The sequence below is a fragment of the Haliotis rubra genome, unplaced genomic scaffold (assembly GCF_003918875.1).
Source record: "Haliotis rubra isolate DU_JTF1 unplaced genomic scaffold, ASM391887v1 Scf3, whole genome shotgun sequence".
NCBI lineage: Eukaryota > Metazoa > Mollusca > Gastropoda > Lepetellida > Haliotidae > Haliotis > Haliotis rubra.
The window spans coordinates 5561284-5585663 of record NW_025766968.1 but is presented as its reverse complement, the minus strand read 5'-3'; the positions used below and the strand labels follow the sequence as shown (position 1 = coordinate 5585663).

General features: G+C 42.1%; 1 protein-coding gene across 2 annotated transcripts in view; it reads right to left on the bottom strand.

Moving 5' to 3' along the window:
- The window catches only part of LOC124282458, an 80350-nt gene that overhangs the window by 44539 nt on the left and 11431 nt on the right, over positions 1 to 24380 (bottom strand). The window contains exons 2-10 of one of the 2 annotated variants that reach the window (XM_046718445.1): positions 22062 to 22111; positions 21391 to 21438; positions 20843 to 20923; positions 20348 to 20401; positions 19589 to 19669; positions 17003 to 17056; positions 9829 to 9909; positions 9334 to 9387; positions 9015 to 9084 (exon numbers count right to left, since the gene is read on the bottom strand). In XM_046718445.1, the coding sequence (XP_046574401.1) occupies positions 9015 to 9084; positions 9334 to 9387; positions 9829 to 9909; positions 17003 to 17056; positions 19589 to 19669; positions 20348 to 20401; positions 20843 to 20923; positions 21391 to 21438; positions 22062 to 22092 (554 nt within the window). In that variant the 5' untranslated portion in view covers positions 22093 to 22111. The remainder of the gene's footprint in view (positions 1 to 9014; positions 9085 to 9333; positions 9388 to 9828; positions 9910 to 17002; positions 17057 to 19588; positions 19670 to 20347; positions 20402 to 20842; positions 20924 to 21390; positions 21439 to 22061; positions 22112 to 24380) is intronic. The other variant, XM_046718447.1, reaches the window with a different exon arrangement.

The window sequence follows — 24380 nt, the reverse complement described above, 5'->3', positions numbered from 1 at the left end:
CTCTATAAATTAATTAAGATTACCGTGTGTATTTGAGCCGGAAATAGCAATCAGCTGCATTTTTGCACATGTTTCTCGCTTAACAAGTTCAAACATGCACAATAATATAACGGATGAATTCTGACGCAGTCGTCAGTAAAATATAATACAGAATACTATTATTTAACCCAAAGAAATATATCCTAGCATTGTGTAATTTTATTTACAGTTTTTATGTAAAATATATATAATCAACACTAAGGTTATACGGACCATCATGAACGTGGTAAGCACATGGAATGGGGTAAAATACGGACGCTATTTAAATTCACACATTTTTACCGATGTTACTGTAAACTAGCAGTCAATGGAAAACGAGGCGGTAATCAGTTCGTGATTGTTGAATGGGGTAAAATAAGCTGACTGACTGAGTTTAGTTTTACGCCGCTTTTAGCAATATTCCAGCAATATCACGGCGGGGGACACCAGAAATGGGCTTAACACATTGTGCCCATGTATGGAATCGAACCCGGGTCTTCGGCGTGACGAGCCAACGCTTTAACCACTAGGCTACCCCACCGCCCTGGTAAAATAAGCAAGCCAGTTTGTTGCTACAATAAATATGATATTTAGAGAAGCAAAATATATTATGCATTTTCTGTCAACTACACTTCGTTTCGATCCGTGAGTAGACACAATATATATGACAGTGAATTCTTTGAATAATGTGGACCAAAGTTATAACTATTGGTAACTGCCAGTTGTCTGTGGTCTGTGTTTGCCGCGATTAGGACCCCATCGCGGGGGGATCGACTTATGCACGAAACATACCATTTTGACACTGATTTTAAGGGTCAAGTTTGGGGGTCGTCTTATCCATGGGGTCGTCTTATAGACGGTCATATACGGTAGCTAATATTCCTTCGCGCAGGGCGACTGTCATCAGAGGGGTCTGCTATGCTGAGCTTACGTTAGTAGAGTTCTCCAGACTTCTAACTTCAGACGGTGAAGTTGGACATTTCCCTATCTGAGGATCCATAATGACGTGAGTCTCTGTATGTAGATCTGTACGTAGAGCTGCGTGCAGGTGTGACCGTGTATCCCTCCTGGAGTCTTGAGATATCTCTCTAGGCCTTCACAAAGGCTGATTGACGTAATCTCTCCTCTGTGTGATGTGGAGTGCCTGCGTGCAGGTTCCTGATGTGAGTCTAAGTCCAACGGTGATGACGATCCATATCTGCGGCGTCTGTAGGGTTCTGGAGAACGCTTCGATCTGCTTCTGTGTGGATAATTCTTAGAGGCTCTTTCAGGGACGTCTAAGGCTGAGCTGATGTTGGTAGTGTTGTCCAGGCTCCTAGCTTCAGACGGTGAAGATCGTCGGGTGCGTGAGCCTTCGTGCAGACTTCCCTCTTCATCCAGGTGCGTTGGAGAGGCTGCTGAACCTTCGCGTAGTCATCATAGTGGTCGTCGTAGCAGCTTTCTCCTGTGCGAAGCGACGTTCCATTATCGACATCATCTGATCTGTAAACTGTCGCATAAACAGCCCCGGGTTGAAGTTCTGCGACGTATGTTGAGACTGCCGTAGGGTTGATGATGCTTCTGAGAACGTTGAGGCCTCTTCTAAGAGTTGACACTGCTGCTATCTCTGGTACCCGATGTCTGTGTTGATACGTCTTCTGTCAATGTCTGCGCTGATATAGTTGCCGATGTAGCTGTTGAAGCAAGCTTCGTCTTCTTGCTGACGACTGTGACTTCATGTATGAGGATGGGGGAATCATCATACACGTCTGCTTCTTCCGGAGGTACAATCTCGGCAGAAAAGGATCTCGTCTTCTGCGTAGAGCTGTGAAGAGACTTCGACGAAGTCTTAGGGGCTGTAGACTTCTTCTGCATTGAAGACTATCTAGTCTTCTTCATCTGCGAAGAGGACAGCTCTGTTGACGACGATCTCTTCTTATTCGAGACAGAGTTCATCACTGGAACAGCGACCTGCCCTCGTAAAATGCTCGACACTTCACTGGCATTATGAACACCGGCAGCAGTAGTTAACACACGGTTATCAGCGCAATCACTCGATGTACCAGACATGACTTGTGAATACCTTCTTACCCAGTCCTTTGCACGTCTATGAAGAGAAAAAAAGGTAGTTATTAAATTCAATAGTAGTTAATTTCTGACAATGTTTACAGCCAGCTGGAATAACATGTAGTAGTGCAATCAGGACATAATATATCAGGGTTCCCACAGGCATGGCAGGCCAAAATTCCCTGACTTTTTCCTGACAAGTATTGATTTTTCCCTGACCATTTAAGTGTAAAAACTGGCCTCCTTCCTCCCTTTCAGCCAGTCCTAACCACCCTGTTAAGATATTTCCTTCACACATATCATAAATACACACAGTATTTGTTAATTTATTACATTAACCAAAACATTGATATTTGTGATGAAGAAAATACTATTAGATACATTTTACCGTGACCATCAAATATATATTCTCAGGTGAAGTCAGTAATATATCATCTGAAAACCATGGTATTTTATATTAAAGGCTTTTGACAAAGAGCATAAATGTGAAACTAATGATTTAATTGAATTGTTTCATTCAAAGTCAGGAACACATTTCTTCATTATCACAAAATGTTGTAATTATCAAAGGCGTATTTGGAAAGAATAAACATGCAAGATATAACTTTACATTGAGTACAACCATGACAACTAGATTATGAACACCATTAAACCACTTTCAATTTTGTGAATAAACAGCAAATGTCAGAACATAGGGCATATTATAAACCTATGCTGTACTTTAACAATGAAACTTATATGGGTATTTTTGGCCAAAATGGGCTTTCACAATTTGCAAGAAACCACCATAGCCATCGTACTACTTATAATATTTTGGAACGGTATACAAATGAATGGAAAATTATCTGTGAACATAGTTATCTTTAGAAGAGGTGGATCTGTTGCCTATATAGAAAAATGTTTTTGAATAGCAAACAATTATCTATTGTTAATCACTATGCCTATCTTGGACTAGCGTTTTTCCATACTAAACAAGAGTCATCAGAAGATGACAAATCCCCCCGGCCTCTACAAACATGAAAGAGCAAATCATCTGACAGTTACTTAAAGTTGAACTTCATTTTTTAGACAAAGTCCAAAACGTTTCCATGGAAACCAAGAAAAAAAGATATGACAAATATCTGTAAATAGCAAAAGGCATCACTTAAGGTTCTCTTTGATATATCTGCTAAGTTTCGTTGAAAGATATTAAACGGTTTTCGAGTTGTACTCCGGAAACAAAGCCCACCACTCTCTTTTAAGACTCAGTCAGCCGGTACCTACAACGAATACAAGTTTCCATCAATTGTAAACAAGATGAAAAACATGGCAAACAACGTATAATTTAGACATAATTCCAAAACAAATTGATCATATACAATCAAAAAAACGTATACAGCTGCAATTTAGATGTAAAAGGTCCAAAATAGAAAAGGATATGTGCCGTATAGGGACCCAGGTGCACTCACAACCGTCCTCAAGGGCGAAGAAGGAGAGAGTGACAAACATGGCTGGTCAGGTGACTGAAAAGGGCGCCAAAGGAGGCAAGGGAGACTACTCGTGGGTGAGTGATGATTTTACATCCGCTTTTTAGAGGGAAACTTCAAGGGATTTCAAGTGTTCCACTATCATTCGCAAGAGGAAGGAGACAAGCATTTAGCACGAGTCAGGATAAAGAAAAAGCATGAAATACTAGTATTTGATAGAGTTCTTATTTATTCTGTTTATCTATTTAGTACATGCATCATATTTATTATCAATAACAACAAACTATGTAAAGAAAATATAATATAATATGTGTGTGTGTGTGTGTATAATACATAAATACAACTTGTAGATGTTCAACTTAAAACTTTGCCATGACTATGTTATCATTGTTGTTGCCTTTTTATTATGATATTGATTTTAAGATGATCAAAAACAAAATACAATACATGTAGTTTTCTGTTATATATAATGAGGGTTTTCTCTTGGCCAAGAGGCCATTCTCTCTAGCAGCGGTGGCCGTTTTCTTGAGGGCAGTGGCCGTTTTCTCGAATTTTGTTTTGGCCGTTTTCAATCATCTCTGGAAAGCATGCTAGGCGCTCAGATGGTCACGTGACATCCCACTACTGTCATTCTCGTCTTGGAGCTCCAAGGAATCTGAGATGTTGGGAAGCTCAGGTGGGAATCCATCGTGTGAGATAGGATAAGTATATAAATATACAATTTATAGATAAAATTTCTTAATTTAAAACTTATGCACGGTATGCATTATCCCACGGTTGGATGGTTGGCCGCAGATTACCCTATGTCAACACAACAACCGTGAGGTCGCATAACACAAGGAGGCCTAGAGAAAGCACCAACTCCCGACATGCTTACTCCAATACTTGTGATGGGTTGCTTCTGATTAATAAACCTCTCGGCTTACATAGCACAAATACTCTAGGGAGTGGGCTGTCCCGAATTAATGTGGTTTTCAGATGCAACTTTTGGCAAGCAAAAGGTGACAGTTTGGCAAGTAAGCCCCGCCTCCCCACGATTTTTCAGAAACCCCAGTGAATTAAAGTTGAAGACCTTAATCTGGCCAGCACCTGCTTCGAAACTATCTCCCACAGACAAACACTGGAAGGCGGTGAAAGGGAGAACAGTCCGGTCCGGTTAACTTTCAGTACCAATCCACCATCTTACCAAAGGTGAGAAAAGAACTTAGGAGCGGAACACTTTGAAAACCATATAGGTAATCGGAAATCAACACTTCGCTGACGTAATAGCTCAAAGAGCAGAGGTCAAGTGGAGTGTCGACCACCTCTGCACAAGTAGAAGACTGGCCTCACAGTCTACCGAGTCATGGGTATGACAGTACTAACAAGCCCTAGTCAAGCTAGGTGAGGTTACCTAGGAAAACTTTGGCATGTCATGTCCTCTCAAACTGCACCCTGTTGACATCCAGTGCGTGAAATTCGGAAATGCGGGCAGCTGTCGCAAGAGCTATGAGGAAGAAAGTCTTAAACATAGCATGCTCAAAGGCTTATATTCCCTCTGACGTGAGATGTCTTAAGAACCACAGAAAGATCCCAAACTGGTGGCCAGAACTTCCGAGATTGATCAACAACCTTGTAAGATCGCAGGAGAGACTGGAGTTAAGGGACAGTCGACACTTTGACACCCGAAGCCATGGCAATGACCGTGTTAAGCCCAGCTAAATATGTGACTTCTTGGAAGCACGTAGATGCTGGAGATATTCAGCTACCATCTGTGGTGATGCTGTAGTAGGGGAAGTAATGCCCTTCACCTTACAATATGCTTCAAAGTTCTTCCATTTATCATCGTAGAGTAATCGGGTGGAAACACGATGCGCTGTGGCAATTGGGTGTGGATCCGCCATGTTTTGCAGGTCTACAAACCAACTTCCGGACGACCAGTAAGGCGCAACCAAAAGCAGTGTCATCCGCTGCGTCGTTCGTAACTTGAGCAGTATGCGTGGAGGTAGCGCCACTGGTGGAAACACATACGTGTTGAGGTCTTCCCAGAGGATGGCTAGTGTGTCATGTTCCCATGCCAGAGGACCTGGAATCAGCGACACAAACTTCAGAAGCTGGGTGTTGAAGCGGGTTGCGAATAGATCCACTGTCGGGTTTGACATCGGAAAGCAAAGAGTCTGGAAGATCTGCAGATGCAGTTTCCACTCTGTCAGGGAAGGCCGAGCTGAGCGGGACAGTGAATCGGCAATGATGTTTTTCACACCTGGAATGTGATTGGCCTTGACCGTGATGTTGAGCGAGTCCACCAAGCGGAATAACTATTGGGTCCATTGAAGGAGCTGTGGGGAGCCCGTGGAACCCATCTGATTGATATACAATACTACTGAGGCGTTGTCTGAACGAACCAGAAGGCTGGTTGATTGTAGAAGTCATTGCCAATGAGTGATCGCCAAAATGATTGCCCTGAACTCCAAGATGTTGATGAGACACGTTTGGTCTGCGGGAGACCACAGCCCTGCCACCTGCTGATCTAGTAGGTAAGCTCCCTCCCCGTGTACAGAGGCGTCTACATACAGATGATGAACTGGAGAAAACGGCTTTAAAGAGACTCCGCCGCAAACATTCAACTCGTCCAACCACCATTGGAGATGGGGATGGAGCACTGGAGGAAGAGAGATCAACGCGTGAGGGTCGCCGATCCTGATGTGCAGACACAGAAAAAACTGGAGAGGCCATAGTTGAAGCTGTCCCGAGAGTCAAAGCCTGTGCTGACATCAACAAACCCAGAAGTTGTTGCCACTGACAAAGAGTCCTGGGTTGCGAGAATGCTAGGGCTACCAACCGCTGAATTTTAAGGAACCAATCTCTTGAGACAAAGAGTTTGTTGAGATTGGTGTTGAACACCGCCCCGATGAACTGAAGCCGGTGCGTGGGGACTAGTTCCGACCTGTGCAAATTCACGAGCCAACCTAATTGGCGAAGAAGCTGTATCGTGAAGTCATGTGATAAAGGAGATGACGTTGATCTGTCTGCGCTTGGATGCAATCATCGATATATGCCTTGAAGATGATACCCCTGCGGTGAAGAAATCTTGTGATTGGCTTCGTAACCCGTGTGAATAGCCATGGGGTCATAGAAATGCCAAATAGGAGGACACGCCACTGATGGTAGGTGCCCTCAAAGATGTACATGAAGGTAGGCATCCTGCAAGACTAGACTGATCATGAAGTCGTCTGGCTTGATTTCAGTACGTAACAGCACCACCGAAACCATCTGGTAGTGGGGAGGTTGTTGGAGGATCATCATCGCATTGAATACCTTCATATTGAAGATTAAACACAGCTTGTCTGAGTCTTTCTTCGGAACCAGGAATATTGGAGAATAGAACCCCGGACCGATGGGAGCCGGACCAAGATTTTAGACCGCAAGCTTCTGTATCAATGTGTCGATCGTGGTTTGCAGGACTACTGTCAGGATAGCAGCTGAAGAGTCAATGGAGGAGTACCAACCAGAGGGAGTTGAAATCCCAAGGTCAAAGTGGACTGAACGTAGGCGTCTTCCAAAATGATCCAATTGGGTGCATAGGTTCCAAATCTTCCGCCTACCGGAGAGTCTACTACTCAAAGGGCAGAAAGTCCCAGTCGTGCGGCGATGTCATCAAGTCACTGTTTCGCAGATCCCGATCTGGCAGAGGAGCGTGAAATGGTGAAAGAGCAGCTTTGGCATTCGGGATGTCCTCGAGGGTAACCTTTACCTCGAAAGGAAGTGGAGGACGTGGAGCGTAGGTCAGGGTTGTTGGGAACGTAGTGAGGCAGTAGTCGCAGAGAATCTTCAACCTGAATGTGTTGAATTATGTCATTTTTAATTGATATTTTATACTTATCCTGACTCATGATCTTTGCTTATCTCCCTTTTCCTTGCGAATGGTAGTGGAACACTTGAATCCTTTGTGGTTCCCTGAATTCACTCTCCCCCGAGTTACCTCCCTTTTCCGGCGTAAACAGCCATGTGACTATCCTTACTTGTCACTCGCTCCTTATTTTTCTGCCCATGCACCTGGATCTACTGTGAAATCCGAAGTGTTTACAGCGGGGAGGTTGGGAGGGCTTCTCCTCATGAGTCAGGATAAGTATAAAATATCAATATTTTTCCTTATCCTGACGCATGATCTTTGCTTATAGAATCCTACGGATTGGTGGTGGGTCAAGTCACAGCTCTTCATAGATACGTCCTGTATCCCCCCATGGGAACTGCGTAATGGCATTTCCTAGATCCTATTCTTCCAACTTCCATTATAACTCGGGGGGACCACAATCTTGTCTTACTTCTCTCTCAGACAAGTGAATCTTCTAGATTCATGTGGCCTAAGATATACTAGCATCTTCTTTTTACTAGTTATGAGTTACAACCCATGACTCTTAATCACTCATGCTAGCCTAGTCTAGATTGTGTGCATGGACTTTCAAACTAGAAACTTTTCCATAGTAAAAGTTATCAACAAGTCAACGTGATAAAAGGTGAGATTTCAACTCAGCGCCTTTGAGGAACCGTTAGTTGTTGTGCTACAACAAGAGGCCCAAACTGGTGAATGCCGGAGACGTCTTCAGTGGCTATGTCTCGGAGGTAGTGGTTGGCAAACACCGTATCTGACTTCCAGAAGCAGCCCTCCATAATTGATGATATAGAGCAATTTCCATGCAGAGCAAGAGTTTACGCCAGTGCTCTCACTTTGTGTGGGTTGGAAGCTCTTGGAAGTTCTAATCCTGCTGCTTTGTAGGCTCTTAGTATAACGGCTCTCATCCAGAACGATATTGTCAGCAGCAGAAAAGTTACTCCTGCATTCATCACAATGTTTTCTTTTCCTTGACGAACGACTACTTTTCCCCCATGATGAATACAATGGAGATGAGTGGCAGACAGAGGTAACATCACACATCCACCTCGGTGAGCAACAAGAAAAAGAATGACAGTAGTGGGATGTCACGTGACCATCTGAGCGCCTAGCATGCTTTACAGAGATGAATGACAGGTCCAGCTATAGGAGAGGGGTTAGAGGTCGGGTGGGTGTGAGGCCAGAACATTGGCTTCAACTTAGCCTACAGCACATTTCCACGCCTTGGTCGAAGTAGAGAGAGAAGTGCATACCATGAGGTAGGATAAGTTTAAAAATATTCTATCATAAAAATGAAATTCAATAACTATTAATAGGCAAAAACTAGATCAAACTGTATCGGTGTGCCATCTTCAGTGAAGAAATATTGCACACTTTAAACAAAATCTGCTCACTGTTTTCAGTTGTTTTGTTGTTATGGAAACTCGAAATTTTTACACATTGTGGAAAATAACAAAATGCTGTATCTGATACTAGTGATAGCTACTATTTGACAAGCCTATATAAGAAGTCAATGTAAGTATAACGTACACAACTTCATGCTAGTTGGGGCATGGAAACTTGACAAATGGAGACAGTACTCGATCTCTAATAGTGGTTATGTATATACACACCTGACACAAGAATTCTTTGTGCCTCTCTTTGGTGCTTTTCTGACTGGATCCACTGAATCGCAACCATCTCCTGATTTGATGAATTTGAGAAAGTTATAATGTAAATAAGACATGTAAATGTAACTGTAACAAGCACTATTCAACATATGCAAGTTTGTGAAAAATACAGAAACATTTTTTCAGTGAACAAGCCACTGTCTTGAACTACTATTCAGTATTTAAGTTGCATTACAATGAATTTTGAAAATTACCAGCATATTACTGTTTTTTCATATTGGTGAAGAATCTATACATGCAAATGAAATAAAATCATATCTACCACTGTCAGAGTTAATTTCACTCGCAACTGCTAGGCTGTCTTCAGGAGTGTGGCCTTTAATGAAACAGAAAAGGAAAAGATCATGGCACACATCTTCATGTGATGAATTCATATTAGCAGCACATAACAACCTAACACACTTAATCATCAAAACTGATAAATTAATTTCCGTCCTCGACCAGCAATGTCATGTCACTTCATATGAACTTAAGATACTATCTGAAAGGGAGTCACTCGTACCAGTGACTGCCTCGCCACGGTTGAGTTGAGTTTTACACCGCGCTCAGCAATATTCCAGCTATATGGCGGGCCTCACCAAGGAGTTCTGCATGTCCGACAAAAACGTGTCTACAAATGTTATTGATGAAATTCATGAAGTAAAATTAAGCACAATCATTAATACAAAGCCAAAAAGAAAACTTAAATGGTTTTAGTGGTAATTTCTGTGCAGTTTCACATTAGTAAACTATGTTACAAAGAGAAAGACAATTGTACCCGAGCTTTCCACGTTATCCTTATCTACAGTAGGAATGGAATCTTCAATGAAACCTTTGCTTGTTGTGTCGGATGGCTCATCTGAAAAAAACCCATTCAAGTAGTTGAGTCAAGTAAAATTTGGTTTGGTTTGTAAGCTTGCCTAAAATGTAATTTTTTGAGTAAAATTGATATTTTATACTTATCCTGACTCATGCTCTTTTGCTTGTCCCCTTCCTCTTGCGAACATAGTGGAACACTTGTATCTCCTTAATTGAAGCTCCCTTCAATGTAAAATCACTAATTGGTACTCACCCAAGAGTTGCCACCCTCTGGCCTCATGCTTCACTCTCCCCTGCCGCAAGCGCGGGAACAGGTGTCGCCACCCTCTGGCCTCATGCTTCACTCTCTCCTGATTTTGCGAGCCCAACACTTGAATTTACAGGGAAATCCAAAGTGTTATGTGGGGAGGATGGGAGGGCTAACCTCATGAGTCAGGATAAGTATAAAATATCAATTTTACTCAAAAAATTACATATTTTTCCTTATCCTGACTCATGCTCTTTTGCTTGTAGAATCCACCGGAGTGGTGGTGGGCATAAACAGAATACTTTGGATTAATAATTAGTGATTTAAATAACTTATACTGTAATAACCCCTGCGGGAACTTCATAAAGGCATTGACTTAGGATATTTCCTTTATAATAAGCCATAGGTTATATATACCATAACTGGGGTATTACATTACTAATAGACTAATATACCAATTTATAGATATAACAAGCTACTCTGATAGAGAAGCTGTACAACTGAACATAAAACTCAGTATGAGCTTAAGGTTGAATAACCTAAGCTAAATATATACATAGCCCTAGAACTCCGTGGAGTTATAAGCTAAATAATGTATGTATAATATACATAATAATCTCGTGGGGGTGAATATTAAGGCCCACGAGGGACTGTCAATTGCTGAGCCGAGGACCAAAGGACCGAAATGGTGAATGCCAGAGACGCCCTCGGTGGTGATATCTCTCAGATAGTGATTAGCAAACACCATGTTAGATTTCCAGAAGCATCCTTCCATAATTGTATTCAATGAACAGTTACCGTGAAGGGCGAGGGTGGAGGCCAATGCCCTGATTTCATGTGGATTTGATGCTGTTGGAGGGTCCAGTCCTGCTGCCTTGTAGGCGTGAGAATGACAGTTCTTATCCATATAGATATGGTGGTACGAGAGACTTCTGTCTGATTAGTAGGCGATAACGGGATGAACAATCTTCTGAGCGATCTTAAGCCTTGTTTTGGAATCCACGTAAATAGATTTTGAGAGCTCGTACTGGGCATAGAGATAAGTCCAATGTATCTTGAGATCGAGAATCGAGGATAGCGAGGGACGGAAATAACCTGTCTGGTTGTCCTGGTAGTTGATTTTGGCGATGAAATCCCATCTTAATCCCAGGTGCTGTGTTTTGATTGTCATCAAACTGTATCCTCTCATAATCTAGAGCTGAATTTCAGATATTCTGGCTGCCGTGGCTAGCGATAACAGGAAAATTGTTTTCTGTGAGAGAAATTCAAAGGTTGTCGATTCCAATGGTTCATAATCCTCACTTGTGAGGTGTTGTAGCACTACATTCAGATCCCAAGCTGGAAGCGGAACTTCGCGCTTTGGTCCTCCAATCGAAAGCACGTAGTAAGGCCAGTAACTCTGGTGTTTTTGTCAATTTAACACCCGTTCTCATAGAAATCACAGAACTAAGCTGCAAGATATGTTGACAATGTCGAGCCTTTTAAATGTTTGTTTTGCGTAGAAGTAACACAAATAGTCTGCTACTTGAGGATGCGTAGCATCTCTTGCTGTAAAACCCTTGTTTGCTGCATAATTTTGAAACTGTGCCACTTGTCGTCGTACAAGTTTCGCGTTGAGTATCGTAAAGGCAAGCTGACCGCTTTTGCCGCCCTGGTAGAATATCCTCTCTTGTTTAAACACATTTTAATACAGTCCATACGTGAAGTTTGAATACTTCTGGGTTTCTGTGCACCTGTTTGGTGTGTGGATGTATTAACAGCTTTGAGCGCTTGGGTAGCTCTAGTGCGGTTGACCCGATTTCTTGTATTAGAGCCGGAAACATCACGTTCTAACCGGCCAGTAGGGCTGACCAAAATGAGTTGTAGGCTCTGTGTTTGGCTGATTTTCTGTAATACTTGAGGTATTATTGCTGGGGGCGGAAACGCTGCACGCATTGAGGCCTTCCATGATATGCTTAGAGCCGTCCGTTGCCCATGCTTGTGGGTCTGGAACTGGTGACACCTAATGTCGGTAGTTGATTGTTGAATCTTGTGGCTTAATAGATCTACTACGCGGCTCCTATTTGCTTGATTATCTGTGCAAATATCTCTGTATTGAGCATCCATTCTGTCGGGTGACGGTAGATGTGGCCGAGAGTCGCCTGCTAGCTAGTATATTCCTGGCTCGGGAATGTGGCATGCTTTGACATGTAGATTTAGATCTTGGATTAATTCGAACAGTTGAAAGGTTAAAGTCAAAAGGTTGGCGATCTCGTTGAGCCTTGCCTGTTCACATAGAACGCCACTGTCGAAGTTGTCGGTATGTATCATCAGGTGCGCATTCTGTAGAATGTTGCTCCAATGTCTTATGGCGTTGATTACAGCTTTCATCTCTAATGAGTTTATGTGGAGCTTGCTTTCTAGCTGATTCCATAACCCTGATGCCGCCTGGTTGGTGAGATGAGCTCCCCAACCTTGAGGCATCGCGATCTACATATAGATGGGTTTTGAATTCCTGCTCTGCTAAACAGATCCCTTCGCAGACATTCGATTTCTTGGTCCACCATAGTAGATGAGGTCTGAGATGTTCCGCAGACTGAATGGTTGTAGGTCGCCGAGATGTGTGTTGATGAAGACCTGTAAGGGACGTAACTGTAATCTGCCTATGACTGTCAAGTCTTGGGCTGATGTTAGAAGACCTAGTAAACTCTGCCATTGTCAAGTGGTAGCGGAGAGAGTAGGGCTGGAGGAATGATCTGTTGGATCTTGAGCCAACGGTCTTCTGGTCACGACGACTATACGGTTGAGATTGGTGATAAATCGAATGCCTAGGAATTGCAGATCTTTGTGATGGTACTAGGTCCGACTTGTGTAAGTTTACTAACCATCCCAGCTGTGTTAGTAGCTTTATGATGTAGTTTAACTGTAGTTTGAGATGCTGTGGATCTTGATCTACTTGTATCCCGTCGTCGAGGGAAGAACGACTCGTGAGCCCTTGACGATGTAGATAGGTGACAATCGGTTTCGCTTATCCTCGTGAATAACCATGGGGCTGATGTTATTCGAATGGGGAGTACTTTCCACTGGTAATGTAACCCGTCTAGAGTAAACCGTAGGTATTTCCTGGATTCGGGATGTATAGGGATGTGCAGATAGGCATCTTGTAGATCTATACTGCCCATGTAGTCCATGGGACGAATCATGTGCCGTAACTGCGGTAGATGTATCATGTGGAACTTCGGTGGTCTGCGTAGATAAGTCTTGTTGAAGAAGCTCATGTTGTAAATGAGTCTGTATTTCTCCTTGGAGTTTTTCTTGGGTACTAGGAAAACTGGGGAGTAGAAACCTGGTTGATGTTTCCTTGATCTATTACTTCTATGGCCTGCTTGGTTAGGAGTAATGTAACAGCCTCTTAACTTTAGTAGTTGCTGTGCCTGTACCTCGAACTTGGGAGGGTTGACTGTTAGCGGAGGCTTGGCCTGTAGTGGGATCACGAAATCTGCGTTGAAGAATGTTGGAGACATAGGTGTCTTGAAGTATTCCCAGTTTTCCCAGTGTAGTTGGAGACGCCCACCCACTTGTGACGGTTGTACTGGAACGGCTGGGGTGGAAGACTCCAGTCGCTTCGAACCTGTCTTTCAGCGTTTATAGTTGCGGGAACCTCTGGGTGTCCTGCCTCTTCCTGACCCTCCTCTATAGTTGCCATATGGGCTTAATTTTAAAAGAATCTCTTCCCTGGAACTGGCTATCTTCCTGTCTCTTGCTCTTTGTAGGCCCGTGAATTTAGATCTCCTGAGTATCTTTGTGAAGTCTGTCGAATGACACTGGCTAGCTTGTCCATCGATTTAATCATCAGGACTTCTCTGGAATCCTTGGTGACTTCCTTGGAGACTTTGTCTATTCCTCCGCCAAAGATGGATGGGGAAGACCACGGGGCTGTATATAGTGGAGCTGTAAAGTTCTCACCCCAGTTGCAGGAAGCGAGGAGGCCTTGACGACGCAGAAGCTAAGGTCAGTGCTGCTGAGACAGACGTGAGATGATCTGTTAGGAACTGCTGGTCCTTCTTTGCATCAGTAGGGCCGAGTAAATCATTCTACCATCTTCAGAGGTCGTGTGTTACTAAATCTGGTGATAAGTGTCTCATTTATTGTTCTAGATCTATTTAGACCAAAGAACATACGCCTTCGCCATGGTTTCTATCTGAACCAATTTTCGATCATCAATCTTGTAGTACTTGTTCTTGGCATCGGAGATCAGCTTGTAGTTCTCATCGATGTCTTGCTCCTTGAAGAAGGGTCCATATTATGAGTGGAGAACTTCTTGGCGTGGAAAGTTTGGCAGATGTGGTGTTTGAACCTTCGTGGCTTTGTTGAATGCTGTATCTAGGTTCTGTGGTACCGCCGCAATCGGGTCGATTGGGGGTAGTGTAATAGCATCTGCATCGTCTTCTTTCATCAGATAAGTCTGCGCCGAATTGCCACTCTTGGAAGGTGATGAGAGATCTAGATTATTGACCATCCAATATCTTATCTCCGCATCTGAGAAAATAATTCCTCCATCATCTTCCATTCCGTCATCATAAATGAGAGGTTGTTGCTCTTCTGATGTAGGACTGTGTGGCTCTATCTCTATATCGTTTGACGCTTGTGGAGATCTAGTTGTAGGCTTATGTGCAGACCTGTGAGGTGATCGACGTGGTGATGTACGTGGAGATCGGGCGTGGTGATCGGCGTGAGGCGATCGTCTTGGTGATCTACATCGATAGGTTGATCTTCTTGGCGACCTATGAGGGGACCGTTGGTAGCTTCGCGAAGCTCTTGTGTAGTCCCTCGATGTCCTTTTAGATGATGATGACGATCTGGGTTCAGGTGTCCTTCGCGAACGCTTTCGCGAAGCTTCCTCTGCGTCCGGTCCTGGGGAACGGTGATATGACCTTCGCGAAGGCTTCCGTGAGGTCTGATGATCAGATTCCGTATCTGAGTATGACGCCGAAGAGGGTGATGATCTTTCCCGCCTTCGCGAAGGCTGTGCATCTGGGTCCTTCGTGGAGGTGGTCTGTGACTTCCTTCGCGAAGACGGCATCGTCGTGGCTGCTACGTTGACTGGGGGTGCCTCTGGGGTGCTGTCTACGTTGGAGCCTTCGCGAAGGCTCGGACCCTGGGATGGCTGCTTCTCCAGTCTGTAGTGGCCTTCCATCATGATCATGATCTGCTTCATTAGATCGTCTGGGATGATCTGCGGCGTAGTAGATGGTGCCCTCTCTGCGCTGATAGCGGTGGGGCCCTCCGCGATCTCGTCTGACATCAGTGTAGAGGCATCAGGCTGCATGGTGATCTCTGCTGAAGTCACTGTCGCTGTCACTGGTCGCTTCTTGTGGCGTATGTCGGGTATGATGATTGGTTGATCATCGTAGAGGCCCAATTCTGCTGCTGGAACGATCTCTGCTGAGAAAGTTCTCGATGACTTCAGTAGATTTCCCTTTGGAGGATGACGCTGCCCTGGGGTACGAAGTCTGCGCTTGAGAAGAACGTTGTGGCCCTCTTGGACTTTATCTATGGCGACGGGATGTCTGGGGAGGCCGGTCGCTTCTTAGAGGTGACGGACTGCATCCCACGTCCCCTCTTCCGATGGGGTCTCAAGCAGAACACCAAACGGGGAGGGATCGCCGACAGCAGCTGACTGGATGGGGAATCCGATGTATCGGCCATGTCTACACCTAGTTTGGCGTGACCTATCTGCAACACGCCTCAAGACGCAAAGATGGTATTTATTAAAGGCAGAATTGGTTAAATTAATGCAGTAACTGCAACGTGAATCAAACGCACAAGGCGTGTAAGTACAACTAGGGCATACTACATGCGGATCTGCAGCGAAAAACGTAATCTACAAAATAGTAGTTTTTCATCAACGTAATACTAGCTGAACAATCAAACTAACTCACGGAATAAACAGTAGAAATAATGATTAATTATCAATGCAAATTAATGAAGGATACTAGCTATACCTTTATAGTAAACTATAAGAGGTAACTAACTAAGAAAACCAAAGGATATAGTGTGTGTAAGGAGACACAGGCTCTCACATCCTGCTCACTGGGCTAAGGAGGAGAGAGTGAAGCATGACGCCAGAGGGTGGCGACACCTGTTCCCGCCAGCTATGCAGGGGAGGCAACTCTTGGGTGAGTACCAATTAGTGATTTTACATTGAAGGAGCTTCAATTAAGGAGATAAGTGTTCCACATGTTCGCAAGAGGAAGGGGACAATCAAAAGAGCATGAGTCAGGATAAGGAAAATAATAATCCATATAATAGCCAGTACAGAATAGATGCAGCCAATGCTGCTTTTTGGCTTAGGCTGAATGATCAGTATACATGCCAAACTTAACTTCTTACAGTATGCTAAATGGGCAATTTCTGAGAAATTCACAGAGGGACTACTTTGGTAACTAAAATGTGTTTTAGATATGTAGTAGTCTCCCCCGTACTGTAGGCAGCTATCTACCACAAGCTGTGGTTATTACCTCCCTTTGCTACAAGAGCCCAGGCACTTCACCGTCATGTTTTAACCATGCTATGCTCACACACACAAAAAAATTGTATTGTCAAATCTCTCTTTGGTGCTTTGCTGACTGGGTCCACTGAATCGCAACCATCTCCTGATTTGATGAATTTGAGAAAGTTATAATGTAAATAAGACATGTGTAAATGTAACTGTAACAAGCACTATTCAACATATGCAAGTTTGTGAAAAATACAGAAACATTTTTTCAGTGAACAAGCCACTGTCTTGAACTACTATTCAGTATTTAAGTTGCATTACAATGAATTTTGAAAATTACCAGCATATTACTGTTTTTTCATATTGGTGAAGAATCTATACATGCAAATGAAATAAAATCATATCTACCACTGTCAGAGTTAATTTCACTCGCAACTGCTAGGCTGTCTTCAGGAGTGTGGCCTTTAATGAAACAGAAAAGGAAAAGATCATGGCACACATCTTCATGTGATGAATTCATATTAGCAGCACATAACAACCTAACACACTTAATCATCAAAACTGATAAATTAATTTCCGTCCTCGACCAGCAATGTCATGTCACTTCATATGAACTTAAGATACTATCTGAAAGGGAGTCACTTTTACCAGTGACTGCCTCGCCACTCTGTTGAGTTGAGTTTTACATCAGCTCAGCAGTATTCCAGCTATATGGCGGGCCTCACCAAGGAGTTCTGCATGTCCGACAAAAAGCGTGTCTACAAATGTTATTGATGAAATTCATGAAGTAAAATTAAGCACAATCATTAATACAAAGCCAAAAAGAAAACTTAAAGGGCAAGTGTACACGAATAAATCACATTTATTCTTATGTGAACCAAAGTGAACTGTTTTAATTAGTTAATACCAATGTTTGAAAATATACACTCATTTTTTCTTACAAGCGTAAGTATAACCCTCAAAATAAGTGCTGAAATGTTATGCCAATATGAGGTATTTTTTGCCGAGCTAAACAGGCCAGAGTTACAGCACTTTGATTATGGCGTAATTGGTGCCACTTGAATTTAAACTGGTCTCCCTGTCTAGTCCCAAATCAAAAGATAATAATACTGATATTAATCACGTGAAAAAAAGTTAGGTTGAAAATCTGAAGAAGCATAAGAACAGAAAATGTAAGCAGCAGGGCCGGATTGGTCGCGTGTGTATGTTCATTCATAACCTCGCCTCAATGAAAATACCAAATATGTATAACAATGTTGACGTCCATTATGACATCACTATCGGAAGCGACTTTTTCAAAATGGCGTGTTCACTGACACGAGTTTTCGAAGGACATTTTTCGTTGTTTCAAGCAACGTATATGCATAAATGTGACATGTTAGTAGTCGAAACTTCTGACAGTCTGCTGGTTGTTATTTTCTTTTGTTTTCATTGTGACCAAAGGGAAATAGTCAGAAATTAAGAGAAGTACCGATCATCGTTGTGCGTGAGTTTTGCGTCAGTTATGGCGTCATGCTTTCAAAAACTATAATATGTTGTGATGAATCTAGAAAATCATTGGCATACACCTGTTTTATTTAACTATAAGCTTGCTCTGATACCTTTCCCATGCATGTTCTAAAACTAATGAGCAATTGTATGCATGCAACAAGTGGCTAACGGATACACAGTGTAAAATCTGAGATTGGCTTTGTATACATTTCAAACAAGTATTCTTTCACTGAAGCTGCAACTCATATCTTCGATATATTTCGTTAGATTTAAGCTGAAACACTTCGTATTGGTGACAAAGTCCATTTGTCAGTTTATTGCGAACTGTATGAGGAACTCAGGGATTCATGTAAGGAAGGAAGATGGTGTTGAATTTTATGGGCCTAAACATTACCGACATACATGTGGACGTGATTTTATAAACACTATGTAATATGGCTGAAACTTCACTTTGGCGTTTGCGATTTTCCAAAACATTCTCAGCGATTCTCGGTTCATTGATAATGTTTCAGAACGAGCATTGGTGATTCGATCATACAACAACAAATCTACTGCTGATCACAATGATACATCTTTTTCTTTTAAATTCAATTCTCCCAGTAAAATTTGACATTTTACCATAAATTACGCAAAAGCGCGAGTGAATGGTGATTTAGTAATGTGTCAAAACTGGCGAGATTTACGATGCATGTAATTTTCAGTAAATTTTATCTACAATCAGCGGATGCTATCATAGAAAACGAATTTCAAACAGTGTTCAAAACTGCAAATTGCATTTATCTGCGTGATGTAGAGTACTATCGATATAAAATTGAATTAGGTGGAAGAGGAGTGACATATCGCACGATTTATGTAAGAACTTTAGTAACAAACGTAGAATGCCGGCACATTCACCGATGGCAAGCAAGATGTAGTGCATATAACGCTTTATAGGTTTCATGAAAAAAGGTACTGTTGGAAAGATCTAACCTACTCAGGTTGTATATGTTATACAATTTGGTTACGTGGTAACACTCTTAGTACAATGTATACGCTTTTTCAAACTGCAACGCCATTACAGTGTAGAACTGACCACATAGCCAGCTGGACGCCAAGCAACAGGTGGATTAAAACAGTAGCCTGCGCGATCGAGACACAAGAACCACACCTATACCTGCACCACGGAAATGGGTCTAATAAGGTCTGACGACGCCATTCGCTTATCGCTTGGGCACCAATGACGCCATTTCCAAGGGCATAAGCCATGGTGTGTTTATTGTGGACATAGAACTCTTGGTAAATGTTGAGAATATGAATTGATATAACACAAATAATAAATTAGTTACTTCTGATTTATGTAACGGGTTTGATATAAAACGAATCTTGATAAACACTTTTATGAAGAAAACGCGGCAAGACTAAAAGGTTAATTTTTGGTACACTTGCCCTTTAAATGGTTTTAGTGGTAATTTCTGTGCAGTTTCACATTAGTAAACTATGTTACAAAGAGAAAGACAATTGTACCCGAGCTTTCCACGTTATCCTTATCCACAGTAGGAATGGAATCTTCAATGAAACCTTTGCTTGTTGTGTCGGATGGCTCATCTGAAAAAACCCATTCAAGTAGTCGAGTCTAGTAAAATTTGGTTTGGTTTGTAAAGCTTGCCTAAAAATAATCCATATAATCACACAACAATCAGTACAGAATATGATGCTTATAGCCAAGTAGACACAATGCTTTTGGCTTAGGCTGAATGATCAGTATACATGCCAAACTTAACTTAATGGGCAATTCTGAGAAATTCACAGAGGGACTACTTTGGTAACTAAAACATGTTTTAGATATGTAGTAGTCTCCCCCGTACTGTAGGCAGCTATCTACCACAAGCTGTGGTTATTACCTCCCTTTGCTACAAGAGCCCAGGCACTTCACCGTCATGTTTTAACCATGCTATGCTCACACACAAAAAAATTGTATCGTCAAATCTCTCTTTGGTGCTTTGCTGACTGGAACCACTGAATCGCAACCATCTCCTGATTTGATGAATTTGAGAAAGTTATAATGTAAATAAGACATGTAAATGTAACTGTAACAAGCACTATTCAACATATGCAAGTTTGTGAAAAATACAGAAACATTTTTTCAGTGAACAAGCCACTGTCTTGAACTACTATTCAGTATTTAAGTTGCATTACAATGAATTTTGAAAATTACCAGCATATTACTGTTTTTTCATATTGGTGAAGAATCTATACATGCAAATGAAATAAAATCATATCTACCACTGTCAGAGCTAATTTCACTCGCAACTGCTAGGCTGTCTTCAGGAGTGTGACCTTTAATGAAACAGAAAAGGAAAAGATCATGGCACACATCTTCATGTGATGAATTCATATTAGCAGCACATAACAACCTAACACACTTAATCATCAAAACTGATAAATTAATTTCCGTCCTCGACCAGCAATGTCATGTCACTTCATATGAACTTAAGATACTATCTGAAAGGGAGTCACTCGTACCAGTGACTGCCTCGCCACGGTTGAGTTGAGTTTTACACCGCGCTCAGCAATATTCCAGCTATATGGCGGGCCTCACCAAGGAGTTCTGCATGTCCGACAAAAACGTGTCTACAAATGTTATTGATGAAATTCATGAAGTAAAATTAAGCACAATCATTAATACAAAGCCAAAAAGAAAACTTAAATGGTTTTAGTGGTAATTTCTGTGCAGTTTCACATTAGTAAACTATGTTACAAAGAGAAAGACAATTGTACCCGAGCTTTCCACGTTATCCTTATCCACAGTAGGAATGGAATCTTCAATGAAACCTTTGCTTGTTGTGTCGGATGGCTCATCTGAAAAAAACCCATTCAAGTAGTCGAGTCAAGTAAAATTTGGTTTGGTTTGTAAGCTTGCCTAAAAATAATCCATATAATCACACAACAATCAGTACAGAATATGATGCTTATAGCCAAGTAGACACAATGCTTTTGGCTTAGGCTGAATGATCAGTATACATGCCAAACTTAACTTCTTTCAGTATGCTAAATGGGCAATTTCTGAGAAATTCACAGAGGGACTACTTTGGTAACTAAAATGTGTTTTAGATATGTAGTAGTCTCCCCCGTACTGTAGGCAGCTATCTACCACAAGCTGTGGCTATTACCTCCCTTTGCTACAAGAGCCCAGGCACTTCACCGTCATGTTTTGACCATGCTATGCTCACATACACATTAAAATTGTATCGTCAAATCTCTGAAAAGATGATTGCTTGAGAGACAAGAAAAACATTTTGAAAGAACAAGGAAAACATGAATTGTACCTTTGGAATCCCTCACAAGAATTTCTCTAGATCTGTATGGTTGGAAGTCTGAAACAAACCATAAGCATAATTATAATACATTAAAGTAGTATTACGGTTTCAATATGTTAACATTAGATTTTTCAGCCAGCAATAAAAACAGATTTGGCAGGCATTAGAAATCTGTTTACATGAGACTAGTCCTTTCTTCTGGCATTAGACCAGTGATCATCTGGTCATGTAAATTCCATGATGTTGTTGACCTGATTGCAAGGTTCCAATACAAACCAGCATAAACATGTCTCTAAAACAGGTTTCAATCCATTGTCTGCATTTTAAAGGGAAGAAATACAGAAACAGGTGATAAACTTAGTCAATGAAAATGTAGCATGAAACAATAAACAAACTAACAAATCTATGCTGGAAACACTTTAATAGACTTTAGAAGCAGAAGACCCCGACTAAACTCTCCTGGTCCCCATTTAAAACACTGAGGCTTAATGTGACAAACCGGCACTCGCATTCACAGCAGGTATTAAAGAGCCATATCAGCTTGAAAGTTAGGGGCTTACATGAGACTACGGATAGCTGGTTATGTCAATACTGATGCAGGGGTAAATATATTGTCTCCATTTTAAGTCCATGTGTGACAAGCAAGGCTAAAATAAACAAATGACAATGATGTATCTTACCATTGTTTGTTGGACTCCATGATGTAGGCATTGTACACGTTTATAAGTGTCTGGAAAAAAAAAAAAAAATGTTACAGAAAACAGGGTTCAGAAGGAACAGTGAATGGCACTGAAGGTCACTGGAGTATGAGTGATACAGTGACACAACAATTGCACTATAGTGTGATCATTGCTCCACAATGAGCAGGCTGCAAATAGTAAAGTGCATTCTACCACAGATAAGTATTACTTTATCGTATCACATGACATATATATGACACTAAATATGAGCATTAAACTCATATCTGTGAAAATGGTTTGCATGGTAACACCCAAAATTGGAATTTTTTTATTAGTTGAAAACCCACTTCACTTATTGGTTGGATGGTTGTTTAACGCCACACTCAGCAATATTCCAGCTATAGGGTGGCGGTCTGTAAATAATCAAGTCTGGACCAGACAATCCAGTGATCAACAACACAAGCATCAATCTACGCAATTGGGATACGATAAAATGAGTCAACAAAGTAGGCAAGCCTGACCACCCAATCCTGTTTGTCGCCTCTTGACAAAGTCATGATTGAAGATATCTTGAAGACTGTTATTTTCATGACATACTGATTATTATTCATCAGTCTAACTATTTGTTACGAGGGAGGAGTACAGAGAAAGGGACAGCAAGGTGTTAGAGAAGCACGTGCACAAGTACCGACAAAGTTATTGATTCATTAACCTGTGCTGTGCCGTCTCCATCCTTTCTCAAACACCTGGCTGTCCCTTTCTCTGCACTTCTCCCTCGTAACAAATAGTGAACTGTGTCAATATTTTAATGATAGTTTGTTAAACAACTTTTTTATTTTTAGGACATAAATTCTGCAAAAAAACTCAGAGAGTTGGTCTGACGTTTTGATTATGATCAGTGTTTCATTGAGTATTTTCTGTTTATTAGTTTTCGAGTTAAATTGCAATTCATCGGTCCACTTTTGAGCCAAACGGACTATAGACCCAAAGTTCCGAGCACTGAGGTATCAGCTGGCTCGCCAGTGTGATGGTTAGAGTTGTGAACTCGTAATCCAGTGTTTGGAGTTCAAGTCGGGATAGTGACAGGAACTTTTGCAAGTGAGTGGAGGTATATAGGTCATGCCAGCGTTCCTACATGAGCGTTTTACTGACTTAGTTAGCCCCATGTATGTCACGCCAGCGTTTGTGTATGAGCATTCTACTGACATAGTATGTATGTCAAGCCAGCGTTCATGTATGAACGGGTTTACTCGATAGGATGTGAGCTAAGGGTTACGACAGCGTGCTGACGATGACGCTGCATGGGGACATAAGCCACGATCAGCGTTCCGTGGTCTTTGTTTTCCATGAACAGGTGGGGAGAGTCTAGCGCAATGTTGAGATTCCAGTCGATTTGAGAGGGCATGAACACCCATCGGTTGTCGTTGGTAAAGACGTACATATTGAAAAAATACATATACGTAATTATAATAATTCAATATGTTTACACCCAAGTACCAGGCTGGAGTGATTTATTCTAAAAGCGATAATTTAAGTGTTACCGATCTCACGCACATGGAAATCGTGGTGGATGCGAAGGAGGGTTCCCACTTTCGAGCTCGATTTATCGATGTATTTGAAAAGTATAGGCTTTCGGTCACGAACGTCAAGGCAGTCCATGTATGGTTTAACAACCCAATGCAATTCTGGCAGAATCAATTCAATTTGGTGTGTAACAACAGGGTGCAGCGTGAAGTTGAATGACACGAGTCGTGATGCGCTGAGTCGGTCTGTGTTTACGTTTCATGTGTACTACCAAATCAGATGCATCCTGAAAGAAATAAGCACCCCGATTCCGCAGGACAAGGCGTGGAATGCAGTAAACAATCCGTACGATGGGTGGGCTTACGAACGGATTTGCGGCGACGAATTCGAAATCAATCTGAACACGGATTGGCGTATACCGGGTACGAACCACGGGTTGGGTATTCGTATTGTTCACCACATGCCCCTCGTAGAAGCCAGCCAGACGTTGAAAGAATGGGTTGGTAAAAAGTATGCAAATGCTTACATCACATGTAACGAGTGGAGAGATGATCTCATGGCTTTTGATGACAGCAAGGATTATGACGTTTGGAGGTTTGAGCAGGGATCCGCGGACAATTGGATACGATTTATCCTGGACTCGTCAAAGGGGTTTACTCATCCCGGTGTTGTCAGACTGAACGATTCGATTCGAACGCACGTGTGGGCGCTGCAGGGCACGTTCCAACATTGTGGGTCAAGGGATGGCCTATGATGCGCAGAAACAGTTTGTCGAACGTCGAGTACGTCATCGCC